General features: G+C 41.0%; 3 protein-coding genes across 28 annotated transcripts in view; 2 read left to right on the top strand and 1 right to left on the bottom strand.

The window, feature by feature from the left end:
• The window catches only part of RNF175 (ring finger protein 175), a 48814-nt gene extending 45918 nt beyond the window's left edge, over nt 1-2896 (top strand). The window contains 1 exon segment of the mRNA XM_023557104.2: nt 1712-2896. Within this exon segment, the coding sequence (XP_023412872.2) occupies nt 1712-1832 (121 nt within the window). The 3' untranslated portion in view covers nt 1833-2896.
• A 2636-nt stretch (nt 2897-5532) lies between these two features.
• On the bottom strand, nt 5533-15751 carry TLR2 (toll like receptor 2). Of its 2 annotated transcripts, none has more exons than XM_003417524.4 (2): nt 15540-15751; nt 5533-8095 (listed from the first exon to the last, which is right to left on the bottom strand). In XM_003417524.4, the coding sequence occupies exon 2, from the start codon at nt 8077-8079 to the stop codon at nt 5728-5730; it is 2352 nt and encodes a 783-aa protein (XP_003417572.1). In that variant the 5' UTR covers nt 8080-8095; nt 15540-15751; the 3' UTR covers nt 5533-5727. The 2 variants fall into 2 exon arrangements, with proteins under 2 accessions (XP_003417572.1, XP_064123664.1); XM_064267594.1 differs by having other exon boundaries at nt 15617-15751.
• Nucleotides 14160-17056, top strand: part of LOC111752668 (collagen alpha-1(VII) chain-like) — a 74533-nt gene continuing 71636 nt past the window's right edge. For all 25 annotated transcript variants that reach the window (XM_064267619.1, XM_064267616.1, XM_064267615.1 and 22 more), the window contains exon 1: nt 14160-16182. In XM_064267619.1, coding sequence (XP_064123689.1) covers nt 15092-15856 — 765 coding nt within the window. In that variant the 5' untranslated portion in view covers nt 14160-15091 and the 3' untranslated portion in view covers nt 15857-16182. The remainder of the gene's footprint in view (nt 16183-17056) is intronic.

Genomic DNA, 17056 nt, shown 5'->3' with positions numbered 1-17056 from the left:
AAGAAGATGTTCAGGCTGCTAACAAATACATGAGGAAATGCTCACGATCATTAACCATTAGAGAAATACAAATCAAAACTACAAAGAGATTCCATCTCACTCCAACAAGGCTGGCATTAATCCAAAAAACACAAAATAATAACTGTTGGAGAGGTTGTGGAGAGATTGGAACACTTATACACTGCTGGTGGGAATGTAAAAAGGTACAACCACTTTGGAAATTGATTTTGCCCTTCCTTAAAAGACCAGAAAAAGAACTACCATACAATCCAGTAATCCCACTCCTTGGAATATATCCTAGAGAAACAAGAGCCTTTATACGAACAGATATATGCACACCCATGTTCACTGCAGCACTGTTTACAATAGCAAAAAGATGGAAGCAACCAAGGTGCCCATCAATGGATGAATGGATAAATAAATTATGGTATATTCACACAATGCAATACTATGCATCGATAAATAACAATGATGAATCCATGAAACATTTCATAACATGGAGAAATCTGGAAGACATTATGCTGAGTGAAATTAGTCAGTTGCAAAAGGACAAATATTATATAAGACCACTATTGTAAGAACTGGAGAAATAGTTTAAACAGAGAAAAAAAATTTTTTTTGATGGTTGTGAGAGGGGGGAGAGGGAGGAAAGAGGGAGAGTGGTTTTCACTAATTAGATAGTAGATAAGTTTTATTTTAGGTGAAGGGAAAGACAACACACAATACACGAGAGGTCAACACAACTGGACTACACCAAAAGCAGTTTCCTGAACAAACTGAATGCTTCGAAGGCCAGAGAAGCAGGGGCGGGGATTTGGGCACCATGGCTTCAGGGGACATCTAAGTCAATTGGCATAATAAAATATATTAAGAAAACATTCTGCATCCCACTTTGGAGAGTGGTGTCTGGAGTCTTAAATGCTAGCAAGTGGCCATCTAAGATGCATCAATTGGTCTCAACCCACGTGGAGCAAGGAAAAATGAAGAACACCAAAGACACAAGGTAACTACAAGCCTAAGAGACAGAAAGTACCACATAAACCAGAGGCTACATTAGCCTGAGACCAGAAGAACTAGATGGTGCCCAGCTACAACCGATGACTGCCCTGACAGGGAACACAACAGAGAACCCCTAAGGGAGCAGGAGAGCAGTGGGATGCAGACTCCAAATTCTCGTAAAAAGACCAGGCTTAATAGTCAGACTGGGACTAGAAGGACCCCAGAGGTCATGGTTCCCAGACCTTCTGTTAGCCCAAGACAGGAACCATTCCGCAGGCCAACTCTTCAGACAGGGATTGCACTGGAATATGGGATGGAAAATGATACTGGTGAAGAACCGGCTTCTTGGATCAAGTAGACACGAGACTGTGTTGACATCTCCTGTCTGGAGGCAAGATGAGAGGGCAGAGGAGTCCAGAAGCTGCCCGAATGGACACAAGGAGAGAGAGTGGAAGGAAGAAGTGTGCTGTCTCATTAGGGGGAGAGCAATTAGTAGTGTATAGCAAGGAGTATATAAATTTTTGTGTGAGAGACTGACTTGAGTTGTAAACTTTCACTTAGAGCACAATAAAAATTAATTTTTAAAAATCATGCAATTAATAACAATTGACAAGAAGGAGAATACCAGTTTCTTATTATATTTGCAAATGATATTTATGAAAAATGCTGCTACATGGGTTTATGTAGCGCATCCTCCTTAACCGAGATTTAGCTGGGAGCACACGCATTTTTTGTATGGACAAATCCTGGACTGGCTTCGTTATTTGGTGGCCTGGCAACCTGTGGTGATAGGAATAGTTCAAGGCATCAGCTATTCACTAGGGCTGGAATAGTCCAGTGGGCTTACCCTAGAAGCAATGTATTGCATGTTGGAATATTTGTCAGTCTTTGATTCTACATTTAATATTTCTTTTCCTTTTTTTAATTTTAACAATGATCCCAAGAATCTAGAGAACTGGATAATTTCATGTCACACTTAAAACAATATGTCTATGTGAACAGAATTTAAAGAGAAGCTGAACAATGGAATAAACAAATAAAGTGTGTTTTTTTTCATCTTTCCCATTACAGTTGTTTTCTCACCCGTGCTTGCAACACATTTTATTACACCAAACATCCCACCTCCAGACTGGCCGATAATGATCCTATCTGAAGAGTGTTTGCAAACAGCTTTGCAAAGTACTTCTCACATATGACATTTAATTATAACTAATAACTAATAGGTTGACGCAAATGGTTAAGCGCTCAGCTACTAACCAAAAGGTTAGTGGTTCAAATCCACCCAGAGGCACCTCAAAAGAAAGGCCTGGTGATCTGCTTCCAAAAGATCACAGCCATTAAAACCCTATGGAGTACAGGTCTACCCTGAAACACTTGGGGCCGTCATGAGGCAGAATCCACTGGACCTCAGATGGTTATTTTAATATCTTCTCATTAGTTCAACATCTTCAGAGAAGTCGGTAGAAATTGTTAGGTCCTCTATGGTTAAAGATAGGGTCTTTTCTGCTTTATGTGCTTGGAACCATGTGATGTTTGGGCACAGAGGGAATTACCCCCAAAGCCTCTGACACCAGGTGCCATGGGTCCCTCTGTGGGCCAAGTTGCACTGAGCCTCCTGGGGCTGCCAAAAGCACTCACCCCCCTCCAGGATCTGCTGTACACACACAGACGCGCACGTACATTCTAGTGCCTTACTTTGCTTTCAGTTTCTTCATAGCATTTATCAACATCTGAAATTATACTATAGACGTAATTTATTTATTGTTTGTCTTCCCCACTAGTTTCACAAACTGAATTTTGTTTGGTTTGCTCTCCACCATTTCCACAGCACTTAGAACAGTGCTTGGCACATAGTAAGCACTCAATAAATATTTGTTAAAAGAATGATTTAATCCAGCAGGAGGGAACGGGGAAGATCAGTGAGGAATTAACCCAAGAATCATATGTTGGACTCCTGAAGTAAACACATTTTAAATTACTGGTCATTAGGTAAATAGCCAACATTGCATACATAATACCAAACTGCCACTATGCAATACTTGAAGAATATATACTTATATGAAGTAGAAAGGACATTACTGGCCGTTATTTTTCTTGTCAAAATGTTAGCAACATACCTAATGGTGTTCCAAGTTCTGGCATAGCTGTAATGAAGATAATTCACGCTAAGATTTCTACTTGTTGGTTATCATCATCCAGATTATTCAAGATTTAACTCTGGTTTTTTGTCTACTCAGCAAATATTTCAATAATCCAATAGTTACTACACATATCAGGCGTGTGCAGGAGTTAAGGAGATAAAGATTCTTGAATTTATAATCTATTGACTACTAGAAGACCTCGCAGTCAGATAAAGAGCACTAAATACAAATTAGTTTTTCTTCTGTAAAAAGAGCCCTTAAATTGATCTCTGACGTGTTTTCTACTTAACTTTCTGTGGAAAGCTGCATGAGATAAAAAATCTGGGCAAGTAAACCAATATGTATTTGCATGGAATTCTAAGTGTCCCTGTGTTCAGAAATGTCAGATAATCATTAAACAATCTCAGAAAACTATGAAGATGCCATTTTCTTTACACATTTTAAATATTTACAATCCAATCCCAATTTTGTAAAGTAATAAAAAGCATTGAAAAAAGTTACCAGTTGTTATCCCGAGGTGGTGGGATAAGAGCTGATTCTTATTTTCTTTTATATGCTGTTACCTCTTTTCTAAAATTTCTTGCACCACTCACTCTTCAGTGAACTATGTTTAACATTTGCAATGAGAAAAATAAAGGTTAAGAAATATTATTTTAGATCTATCAGTTAAATTTAAAGCGATTTCTATTGCTATTTAAATTTTCGCAGTTAAATATATAGATCAAGTCAATTTGTCAGATTCTCCTGATGACTGACATTGTGTTTAATGTAGGAAACAGAGAAGTAAAGCAAAAAGTCCATTCGCAGTTTTGGTTCCTGTGGCCTATGCATCTCCCCAGTCTCAAGTGTCCTTCTTCTGGGCTTGTCCATTTTTCCTTAGGCTGGCTACTATGTCTTCCCCAACACCCTCCTGTGAGTGTATCTCAGTGTATATAGGATTATATCTGTGTATATGTGTGAGTTTCTCAAGGACCAAAGCCTTAACAAACTTACTTCTTTGGGTATTTTTCTGTAAACAATAGGGTCCCTTATATCCCTGCTAGCACTCATACACAGAAAAGCCATAATATGTAAGGAAATGAGTCACTTCTTGGAAAATAATTATAATCATAATAGCTAACATCTACTACAGGCATCCCTCCCACCTACAAGTACACCCATCATTCCCATTGTCATAGGCTTGGTACTCTTTCCTTCCTCTCTCTCACCCCTCCACTGTGAATGGTAACCAAGGGGTGTGTGTGTGGTGGTGTACTTACATTACTGCATTTCATACTCCCAATACCCTGTGAAGTCGATATCGTTACCCCATTTTAAGGACAGGAAAACATTTGGTCAGGTCAAGTGACTTGCCCATGGTTACACATCTACTAACCCAGGTCTTTCTGAATTCAGAGCCCTCATAACTGTACAACCCTGCTCTGGCTGAGAACTGAGCAGAGAGCAGGAGGCTCACTTCCTTTCACATGTGGTTCCCTGCTTTAGGAGAAAGGTGAACAGAATCCATAAACAGCTCTCAGCAAGAAACACTGCATTTCATTTTAATGTATTATTCAAGCTAGATTATAAAACAAATGTACGTAGCGGTATCTCTCTTTTAAATCATTGTGTGTTAAACTATTTTCTTTGATGTTACGGGGAACCTCCAAGTATATTGGTTGTTACTTGCCATCAAGTTGATTCCGACTCATGATGACCCCATCTTGTTTAAAAATCTATTTAGCTCACATCTAGTTTTTTAAATATTCAGAAGGGGACACAAAAAGGAAGGCCTTTTTAGGATTAGAAACAATCCTTTGCAAAGAAGAAAAAAGCAACAATATTCAGGGAGAGAGACTAGAAGGAAGGGATTGAGAGCCAAGTAAAGAGCAGCTAGAGACTAGAATTTAACAGGTAGTGAAAGCATGAAGAGCAGAGTCATGGAAGTGAGAGACTTCTTTCAAACTTCCATAAACTGAGAATTTTGTTTACATTAATAATGTTATTTTTTAATGGAAAAATCATTGACTGTATTTTGTATTATGTACCCTCTCTCAAGAAGTGTGGCTGGAGAAACCCAAGAGACAGGCCTAGTTCACAGGGAAATACACCCTCTAAGGGCCTATCCTGTAAACTTGGATGGAAACAAATAGCACATTCTTCTAGGAATAGCAACAAGTTTGGCTGAGTGACCCTAACATTTTGCCTCCTTGCTCTTTAGAGCAGTGGCCCAGAAGGTGGTCTCAGCTGAATGGGACAAAGAAGGCACTCTCTAGGCAGACATGGAAGAGTCTCCTCACAGAGACTCTTGCTACTTCCTAATGAATAAGCCCGATCGCTACAGATAATTCAGGTGTCAGTAATGGACTTCAGATCATGGTTACCTTAAAGCATAAAGAAAAACTAAGAGCCATTTTTCAATCTGATAGCAATTTTTATAAAACAGCACTCCTGATAAAATGTTAAGAGTTTTAGTAGTTTTAATAAGTCCTCAAATGCTAGTGTACGTTCCTGTGGTTTTTATATAGTTATATCAGAATGAATTTAGTTACACTGCTAGTGAATTAAAGACCAGAACTAGGCCCAAATTGTCCTTTAGTGAAGGAAGCTAGGACTTTATTGCAGTTCTCAAATTTAGCCAAAACCCTTGTTGCTGAGCTTCATCATTGGGCCACTCCAGGTAGGTCTTGGTGTTCATAATCTTCCGCAGTTTACAGAACCGCTGAGGAATGGCTTTCTTCTCAATGGGCTCCAGAAGAATGAGAATGGCAGCATCATTGTTCTCATCAAAGAGACGAAAATGGGAGAAGTCCAGTTCATACTTGCACCACTCACTCTTCACAAAGTTTTCAGAAAGCACAAAGACAGTTTTGTGACTCTTCTCAATGGAGTCAATGATATTGTCAATAATCCACTTGCCAGGAACAAAGTCCCGCTTATGGAGACACAACTTAAAGGGGGGGTCGAAGTTCTCCAGCTCCTGGACCATAAGGTTCTCGACCCAGTAGGAATCCCTCTCACTATAAGAAACAAAGGCGTCATAACAGATGTCCCTGTTGGGTGCCTTCTTGGGTTTCCTTTTGGCCTGGAGCCAAGCCCACATCATTTTCATGTACCACAGCCCATGGAAACGGTAGCACAAAGTCACCACAAGCAGGATGAACAGAAGAAGGGCACAGCACACAGCAGACACCAGGGCTGTCCTGTGGCACTCAGCAACCGAGAGGTGCGTGTCCTGCACTCGCTGGCCCCGCACATGGGATGGAGAGTCACACAGGTAGTTTTCTGGCCAATCGACCAGGACCTGGGTCAGTGCTTGCTGCTCCTGAGTTAAAGACAGGAATTCACAGGAGCAAATGAAGTTGTTTCCGCCCGCTTCCAAAGTCTTCAGGTTTTGAAGGGATTCCAATTGCTCCTTAGAGAAAGTATTTATTGTGTTCCCGCTGATTTTCATGACTAGTAACATGGGTAAGAAGGTGGAATCTGGTAGAGTCTTCAACTTGTTTCTGGAAATATAAAGTTCTTTGAGTTGTGGCAAGATCAAAGAAAACAAATTGAGGTTGTTATTGCTAACATCTAAAATGTCCAGTGTCCGGGGAATGCAATAGGTTAAACTATCTATTTGTGTACTGGATAAGTTCAAATATTTCATCTTTTCTGGCCACTGGCAAGTTTCAGGCATAGACTTAAAACTATTCTTACTGATATCAAGACTAGTCAGGTTTTTCAGAGTAAGCAAAGTTTCTCCAGTTTTTTCTAATGATGTCAGATGATTTTGCCTTAAAATTAAGGTTTGTAGGGAGGGCCAGGCACCCTCACAAGCTGAATTTTTCAAGTATTCTTCAACCATCAAATTTTCACTAAGATCCAAGTATTCTAATGATTTTAAATGTTGTGAAAGTGAACAAGGAACCAGAAAGACCTTGCTGTTTTCTATTGTAATTTTTTTAACGTTTCCTGTGAGTGCATATATACTACTCAAATCATAGAATAAGTAAAACTGTGGAATATGTAGCTTCCGTATTATTAATGTTTCTACTTTACCTGGATCTTTAATTTTTTCCATAAAAGATGGATCAAAATTACCAATTCCATTAAGGGTACAGTCATCAAACTCTAATTCTAAAAATTCAGAGCCATAACTGAACAGTGTCATAACTTCATTAACACTTTCATCAGTGATTTCTACATTCCTAAATGTGAACTTTTTAATCGATGGATTGGTTTCCCTGACAGGTAGTTCTGGAAAATGAAAAGTGTGCAAATCAGTATCTCTCAGTTCAAAATATTCCAAGGAATTTAAAAGATCTACAAAAGTCACTGGCAGTAAAATAGGCTGTCTCATATGAAGGATCAGATGACTTATATTCTGAATTGACTTCAAGCTTTTTGGCTCATAACTCTGGAGATTTGAAGCATCAATCTCAAGTTCCTCAAGAAAAGTTATTCCAGCAAAATCCTTTTTCTCAATCTTAGAGGTGTAAACGTTTCCTACCCTCAAGACTCGCAAGTTTGTCAGATGAGAAAAAAGAGATGTTTCCCCAAGTTCTTTGTAAACATTTCCCAGTAAGCTTAAGAATTGCAAGGAAGAAAGGGGCCTGAACCAGGAGGATGATAAATGAGATAAGTAATTATAGGATAAGTCTAAACGTTCGAGACTTCCAAGGGGCAGAAAAGCATCTTCATCTATTCTATTAATTTCATTGGACTTCAGAATCAAAGCTTTGAGGTTCACACACATCTGCAAGTCAGTGTTGCCGACATACACAATCTCATTGTTGGACAGGTCAAGGCTTTTCACAGCTGCTGTAAGCCCTGAGGGAATGGAGTTCAAAGACCTGGAGTGGCCATCGCAGACACCCATAGGGTCACAGGACAGAGAAGCCTGATCAGAGGACCCTCCTTTGGAGAGGCTGATTATGGCCCCCAAGGCCCACAGTATCCACAAAGAATGTAGCATTGTCCAGTGATTCAACCTACAAATAAAAAAGTTCAAATGAGTGATTAGGTTTCATAACCCCAACACCCTGTTGGTTTCATAGCATACCATAATTCTGATTCTTGAGAAACACTTTATAAGGCATAACACACACAAACAGTTACCAGGAAAAAAAAAACAGAAAGGCAAATGAAACATGAACGGGGGTAAAAAAAAAAAAAAAAAAAGTGAATTCCCTGACACATCTAGCAACACTGAACCAGGTATACGGCCACTTATAAGTACACCACCATCTGAGAGTATATAGCAGGACTTGATAAACATGGGTTGAAAGAATGACTAAACGAAGGAATGAAGGAATGAACAAGCAAGCAGTTTAAGAAACACGCTAGGCTTAAGCATATGGGACTTAAAAATCACCTTGTCCTACACTTCAAACCTTCTTGTATTTAAGCATGTTCTTTCCCTGCGTCAATGCCGCCTTGAGTCATAGAGATCTCAGAGCAAAAACACAACTCTGATTTGACAAGCATTCACTGAGTACAGCTCCAGGAGCACCACATTTTTTCACCAAAAGAAAAAGGTCCCATGCTCACCAACCTGCCTTGCACCTACTACTTCTGTGCAGGTGGACAGAACCTTGGTAATTTCCCATCTGACTAAACAGTCCTACTAGCGGGCACAAAACAGGAGGGATGTTGGGCGCCCCAGGTGGAGCAGTGGTTCACTGGGTTCAGGGACAATAATAGCACCATCAGAACCCTCTCTTCCTTGGGGCTGCAGAGAAGTGCAGAAAGCAGTGCTGAAGCCTGATGGGCTGTTTAGAGGAATATGGGGGAACTAAAGCTGCCTACACCACAACTACCTGTCAACCATGAATCTGGCCCTTGGCTCTCTGCCCACCTTCGGGGCCCTACATCCTTCTCTGGCTCTACTCGGCTCCTCCATTCCCGCACCTGCCCTCCTTGGTCTGTATTTGCTCACTCCACTACCTCATCCTTTTCAAAAAATGTAATCCCAAGAACAAAGCTTTTTGTGGATAAAACTAGTTTCCCACATTCACAGAGGCTAAGAATTTCTGAGGGCCTAGGCTATACGACCTAGAGGCACAGAGAAGTAAAGCATCAATAATGTTAATGCGCGCTTGTCTGGGAGTTTAAAAGGTTGTTGCAGCCAGAACTTTTATGGCCACACGATTGCCATTACTTTACATCCCCTCCTCTCTTTTTCACATAAAGGAGATCATTCCATGAATATTTATTACGGATTTCAGTTTTCCATCTAAAAACATACAGCATGAACAACTTTGTGTCAGCATATAAACACATTTCTGACCTTTCCCCCAGTGGACATCAGCATTTCAGTGTGGCTACACCGTAACAGGGTCGCTAGGAGTCGGAATCGACTCGAAGGCACTGGGTTTGGTTTTGTTTTTTTTTTTTGTACACCATAATTCACAGGCCTCTCAGCGCTGCGTCAGAGTCCCAGTCGCTCAGTATTTTGCCACCACCGTGCACTGTCAGGCTTTTAATTTTAGCCATTTTGGTAGATGGGTAGCAGCATCTCATTATAGCATTTTCATTTCCTAGATTAATAATGAGTTTGAGGATCTTCGTATGTGTCTATAGGGTCACTGTGAGTCAGAATCAACTTGACAGCAACAGGCTTTTTTTTTATCATTTGGAAATCCTCTTTTGTAATGCTCGTTCAGGTTGCTTGCCCATTGTTCTCTATTGGGCTGTCATTATCATTATTACTACTACTATTAATTTATAGAGACTATATGCTCTGGTAATGAATCCCATTATTTGTGTTGCAAATATCTTACGCCCCGTGGTTTGCATTTTCACCATTAACAGAGCCTTTTGATGAACAGATACTTTTTAATTTTATATTTTCTTTTCTGATAGTGATTTTGTAGCCCGTTTTAAAAGGTTTATTTCCTATGCTATCATGAAAATATTCTCATTATTTTCTAAAAATCTTTATGGCTTTGTCTTTCACATTTTAGGTCTGTAGGCTACTTGGCATTACTATTTGAATATCCGATTGACCCAGAGCCATTTTTAAAAAGTTTATCTTGGAGAAATATGGGCAATGTTACTTTGTCAGCAATCGTACGCACACATAGGAGCCGCTCTGCTTCAGAGCTTCTATTCTGATCCACTGGTCTTTGTCTATCCTTGCACCAGTAATACACCACATTAAATATTACAACACAGCTTCATAGCCAGGAGGCAAGGCTTTCCTCCTCGTTCTTTAAGTGTGTCTTAGTTATTACTGGCCCTTTGCATTTTCTTATAAATTGCATAATCAGCTTGTCAGTCTCAGAAACAAAACAAAAATCTGTTGTGATTTTAATTGGCAATGCACTGAATCTATAGATCAATTTGGGAGTTACTGACATCATTACAATATTGAATCTTCCAGTTGTAAGCATGAGAATTTTCTCCAGTTATTTGAAGCAGACTGTCACCTCTTTCTCCTGTGGAGCGGCTGGTGGCTTCAAACCTCTGACCTTTCAGTTAGCAGCCAAGTGCTTAACCACCGCGCCACCAGGGCTTGTTTAGGTTTTTTTACACATATCACTATAATTTCTTATTGTTTTCCTTCAGTATATTTTGTTAGATTTATTCCTAGGTACTTGATACTTTTGAAGCTTTGAAAATGGTATTACACCCACTTTTTTCACTTTTACACACACTTATACGCCCCCACACACAGAATCAACTATCAATTTCATGTATATAAAATGAAATGGCAAACCGCAGAATGGAAGAAGATACCTACAACACAAATTACTAACAGAAGACTCATTTCCAGAGTATACAGAGTCCCTATAAATTAATAACAACAGCCCAACCCACATATATACACATAGAAATCCAATTCAATTTTAACTATTGACCTTGTATCCAGCAACCTACCTACCTAGCTAAACTAATTTAGTAATTTTAATAGTTTTATCTTTTTTATTTTCTATGTTCACAGTCATATAATCTAGATATAATAAGAATTTTATTTCTTTGTTCCAATCCTTATGCCTTTATTTCATTTTCTTGATTACTGAATATTGAATTTTATCCAAATCTTTTTCACTTCCTGTATCTATTGAGGTGATAACATGAATTTCCTCCTTTATTCCTTCAATGAATAGTGGCAACTACATTGATTGACTTTAGTGTGTTAAGACAAACTTGAATTGTTAGAATCAAGCCAAGCTAGTCTGTATGTATTATCCTTTTTATATATTGCTGGATTTTATTTGTAATATTTTGTTTAGAATTTTTGCATCTATATTCAGAAGTGAAAGTGACCTATAAATTTCTTTTCTTATAATGTTCTCATCTGGCTTTGCAATCAAAGTTACATTGACCTCATAAAAATGTATTTTTCTACTCTCTAGAAGTTTGAGCAAGATGGGCATTTTTTTTTTTCTTAAAATTTTGGTAGAGTTCACCAGTGACATCACCTAGGCCTGCAGTTTTTGCTGTTATTATTGTTGGCTTAGTTGGTTTTGTTTTGTTTTTGTGAAACAGATTAAATTTAACAGCTATAGAACTATTCAAATTTTCATTTTCTTCTTATCAGTTTTGGTAAGTTGCGTTTTTCAAGGAATTTCTTTCTGTAAATTTTCAAATTTATGGACATAGTTACCGTATTCTTTTCCAAGTAACATGCGTGTTACTCTTTTTTTTGCCAAACACAGAACCCCCACCTTGAGTTATTTTTGTAAGCATGCAATGCCAATTTTTCTTAACATGTTGCTGACTTCAATTGACACTGGAAGAAAAAAAAACCAAACCCGTTGCATCCAGTCCATTCCAACTCATAAAAACCCTATAGGACATAGTAGAAGTGCCCCACATGGTTTCCAAGGATCACCTGGTGGATTCAAATGCCAACTGTAGCTCTTAATGACTAGGCCACCAGGGCCTCCTCAACTGACACTAAGGAGACGTAATTAACCTCTGAAATAAGCAGACCTAACATAACCTAATGGTTTCAGTTAGGACGATTTGACAAGGTTTTCACATTCAACTGTTGAGCTAATGTGCTATAATTACCAACTTAAATTAATAGAAACAATTGCAGTTTCAATTATTTATTTTTCGATTATCAGGGGACTACCAAACTCAATCCATGACTTCTTGACCACGGCTTAAAACACTTTATTATATAATTATGATGTAAAGTAACATCTTTAGACTATTTTTATACACATAAACAGGAGATTAAAGAAAATGAACAGAATGATATGATTTACCTGTGAGGAGACAGGTGAATGAGGCTGAAATTCACTTCTGGAAATGCCCCAAACGTGCGTGGTACATGCGTAGGCGCACTATGCCAGAACTGCTTTCCTTAATTTCATCATTTCCGCACATTACATGTGTGGGGCGTTATTTGCAAAAAATACAGTACTTACCCTTTTATTATTTCAATCTCTACAAGACCTACAGTCATGTCCCCCATTTTATTCCTTAGATGAGTTGTTTGTGCCTGCTTTTTTTCTCCATGGAAACCCTGGTGGCATAGTGGTTAAGCGCTACTGCTGCTAACCAAAAGGTCGGCAGTTCGAATCCGCCAGGCGCTTCTTGGAAACTCTATGGGGGCAGTTCTACTCTGTCCTATAGGGTCGCTATGAGTCGGAATCCACTCGACAGAGGTGGGTTTGGTTTTTGTTTTTTTGTTTTTCTCCATTGTCTTGCCAGCAGTTTATAATTTTTATTAGATTTTTCCAAAAACCAACTTCTGACTTTATACCGTTTTCTATTTCATTAATTTCTACTTTTATATTTGCACTTCCTTCCTTTTGCTTCCTTTGGATTCATTTTACTGTTCTTTTTCTAATTTCTTGAGATGGAGGTTTGCTCATTAATTTTCAGCCATTCTTCTTTTCTAACATATGCACTTGAGGCTATATATTTTCATCTAAGCACTAATGTAGCTGCATCTGACACATTTTTACCTGTACAGGCAGTCCCCAGATTATGAATGAGTTCAGTCCCTAAGTCTGTCTTTAAGGCAAATTTGCACGTCAATCGGCACAGTTAGGTAAGGTTTGTATCTAACCTGCAAGCCTGCTGTGCAGGGTGGAGCAGAGCTGCTTCTGTGTTTTCCTCTGTTTCTTCTTGCCTTCCTTTAAATCTCTGGTGTTTTTAATCATTACCTTTTTCCTCTGTTAGTTTGGAAGTTATACATTGTTTCACTACTCTTTTCCTGGTTATCCAGGAGACTACAAGGTACATCCTCGTCATTATCTGCTGTTAACAAGAATTTTTATCCTTTCCCCAGACAACATAAGGACTTTCCAAGAAAAACAAACCCATTGCCGTCCAGTCAAGTCAATTCCAACTTAAAGCGACTCTATAGGACAGATTAGAACTGCCCCATAGAGTTTCCAAGGAGCATCTGGTAGATTTGAACTGCCGACCTTTTGGTTAGCCACCAGGGTTCCCTACCTTTTAAATCCATTTGCCCTCCTACTGACTTACATGTAGTCATGTATTGTAATTATAATTACTTCACAAAAGTCATTATTACTGTTGTTTCAAAGAGTCATTTTTTCATTTTGATTTCCCTCCACAGTCACTATTTCCTTTGCTCTTCGTTCCTTTCTGCATTGCCACCTTTCATCTAGGATCACATATTTGTCTCCCCAGAGGGCATCCTTTATTTAGTGTTTCCTTTAGTGAAGGTTTGCTACTAATGAGTTATCTCAATTTTTGTTTGTCTGAAAATTTGTTTCATTTCTTAAAGATATTTTCATACAGCACATTTCTAGATTGGCAGTTATTTTCTCTGCATAAAACTGAAGGTAAAATGCCATTGTCTTTAGGTTTTTGTTTCTGTTAAGAAATTTGCTGTCAGTTTAAATGTAACTCTTTGGAAGGTAATCTATCCTTTTTTCTCTAATGCAAGATGCAACAATTTTTTTAAGTGTAATAATAGATAAGAAAGAAGACTTGGGTGCAACAGATATTGTTTTGTCCCACAGACCACTCAGCAACTCAGGCAGAGCTTTGAGGCATAAACTCATTGTCGTCTAGTCAATTCTGACTCATACCGACCATACAGGACAGAGTAGAACTGCCCACAGGGTTTCCAAGGAGTGCCTGGTGCCTTTGAACTGCCAACCTTTTGGTTAGCATCCATAGCACTTAACCACTATGCCACAAGGGTTTCCATATGAGGCATAAGAAGAAAGCGAAATAAACTTTAAACGATATTGGGGCAAAACTAATTTTGACAAGCAAGCCTACTACTTGGGAGGAGTAAATTCCATGGTTTTATAGCTATTAAAAGATTCTTATGAGGAAATACACCTAGGATGGAATATATAGTAAATCATACTCAATGATGAAAATCAAAACGAGTTATTTAACCAAATAAGCCAAATTATTAAACAAAATAATACAAAAAATAAACTGATAACTTAAAAACTTCTGAATACATGCCACTAACTTCCGGCAATGTTCATAAAATACGCACAATTATAAAAATCTTAAAGACACATATATTCTCTGCTTAGAAGAGGAAGAAACTTAAAATGCTGGTAAGTCATTTTTCAAATAGCCACGACGTTTGCATTTCCTTTTGTAGGCCTCTCCCTTCAAATCCGACCGCGCTACTTTCCAGTTGCTCCTTAGGAAAGAGCTGACCTAGCAACAGTGCTGACAGGACCTTCTGCAAGATTAGAATGACCTCAGTCTGTTGTTTGCACAAGTAGTGTTTTTTTTTTTTTTCTTAACAAGAAAAGCACTTTTCCTAGTTTGCATCTAAGTTCTAAAGACAACTTCTCGTTTCAAAAAGCTGAACTTGTAAGGGGAACTTCGGAGCATTCTTAAAGAACTAACTGGTCCCTATTTAAATATTTTCTGAACAGAGACACAACTCAGAAATTCTGCGCACGAAAGAAAGTAAACCGGCTCGGCTCAGGGTTAGAGAGCAACGGTTCCAGGCAGATGCAAGTTCCGAACCTCTCCCACCCCTGAGCCACGGAAACCGAAATCCAGTCTTCAGAAGTTCGATGCCAGCAGTCAGCAGCGAGCGCAGACTCGCCCCTTGCAGGAGGCACACGTTCAACTTCACTAGACGCTTGCCACCCCCGCTCAGACGAGGGGGTCGGGGTCGGGGCCGCGGTGAGGGCGCACAGAGCGGCCGGCAGGAGGGCTTCAGGGCACAGCCGCAGGCACGGGGATGCGCCTGGGCGCGCAGGGCTTCGAGCTCTGCCGGCGCTGGGTTTACTTTCTGCCGTGCCCCTTTCCTGTCCGGTGTCCCCCGCCTCCCCGAGGGCAGACGTCAGCCCGGCCTTCGCCGGTCCCCGGAGCCCCGCGCCAAGATGGGCTGCGGAGGCGTCGACGTTCCCGGGGACCCCTGCTCTCCCCACCTGGGCCCGCGCCCCCTCAGCCCGGACCTAATCCGCCTGGGCGAGGTACAGGCTGTACTGAGGCGGAACCGGAATCCCAGTGGCTCACCCCAGGCAGAGCTGCGGGGCAGGGACGGGAGCCGAGCGCGCCTGCGCTCCCCACGCCAAAGGAAAGGCCCGACGTACCCGCGGAGCCCGAGGAGCCGCCACGGGCCGCGCCTTCTCGCCGTCTCGGGCCGGCCCCCGGAAGCAGCTCCAGCCCTGCCGAGGACAGGGAAGCGATTTAAGGCAAACGTCCGTGCGGCGGGGGCCCCTTCCTCCCCCGGACGGGAAAACCCCCGGCCGCGGAACGCGCGCAGTCAGTGCCAGGCGGCGGTAGTCCGGGGCGCGCCGCGGCGGCTCTGCCCCGCAGGCTCCGTCAGGTGACCGACGTCGGAGCCGGCTGGAGGCGGGCCCCGGGGTGGGCGCCTAGATCGTGCCAAACCGGTGCCCCGCGCCCCGTCGGCCTCGGTGGGTGGAAAGCCCCCGGGGCTGGAGGGGCTCGCGGCCGGCGCGCGGCGGGGGGAGGAAAGCCGAAATGCTAGAGGCGTTTCCGAAGCACAAAGGCAGATTTGGCTGCCAAAGAGGAGCGAAGCATGCCATCAGTGCTTTCTTGGAAATGGCTAGCATCCAGTCTTCTCCACATCACCTGGAAACACACCACCTTTAAACCCCACTCCTGATTCTTCTCCGTCCTTGGAAGCCAGAATTTGGTCGGTAAATCGTGTTTCTCATTACGCCTTCCCGGTTTTCAGTGCCTTAGTCGCCTGTGACTATATAGGTTTCCCCCACTATCCGAAAGTAGAGCGTTCCTATAAAACCTGTTTTAGGTTGAAATGGTGTAAGGTGAAGAAACAATTACCATTAATTTAAATGGGGAAAAATGTTTATTGTGCTTTAGGTGAAAGTTTACAAGCAAATTAACTTCCTTTAAAAAATTAATACATATTGTTTTGTGACGTTGGTTGTCAACCCCGGGACTTGCCAGCACTCTCCCTTTTTCCATTCATCCAGCTTTCCTGTCCCCTTCTGCCTTCTCCTCCTTGGCGGTGGGCTGATATGCCCATTTAGTCTGTATACATGGTTGAGCTACATGTATGATTGTGTGTTTTATGGGTCTGTCTAACCTTTGGCTGAATGAAGAACCTCAGGAGTGACTTCAGTACTGAGTTAAAAGGCTGTCGGGGAGGGGGCCATATTCTCAGGGTGTCTCTAGTCTCCATCAGACCAGTAAGTTCGGTCTTTTTTGTGTGAGTTAGAATTTTGTTCTAAATTTTTCTCCAACTGTCTCCAGGACTGCTATTGTGATCCCTGCTAGAGCAGTTGGTGGTCGTAACCAAGGACCATCTAGTTGTACTGGACTCAATCTGGTGGAGACTGTGGTACTTGTGGTCCGTTAGTCCTTTGGACTAATCTTTCCCTTGTGTCTTGTGTCCAGATGAGGAGAGACCAGTAGATGTATTTAGATGGCTGTTGGCAAGCTTTTAAGACTCCAGACGCAACTCACCAAAGTAGGATGTAGAACATTTTGGGAAATTTTTTGATTGGTTCCAGACCTGCCCCCCCCCAAAGAAAAACCAACTAAAT

The sequence above is a fragment of the Loxodonta africana genome, chromosome 13 (genome assembly GCF_030014295.1).
Source record: "Loxodonta africana isolate mLoxAfr1 chromosome 13, mLoxAfr1.hap2, whole genome shotgun sequence".
Taxonomy (NCBI): domain Eukaryota; kingdom Metazoa; phylum Chordata; class Mammalia; order Proboscidea; family Elephantidae; genus Loxodonta; species Loxodonta africana.
Note: the sequence above shows the minus strand (reverse complement) of the source record. Positions and strands in the feature narration are given on the sequence as shown.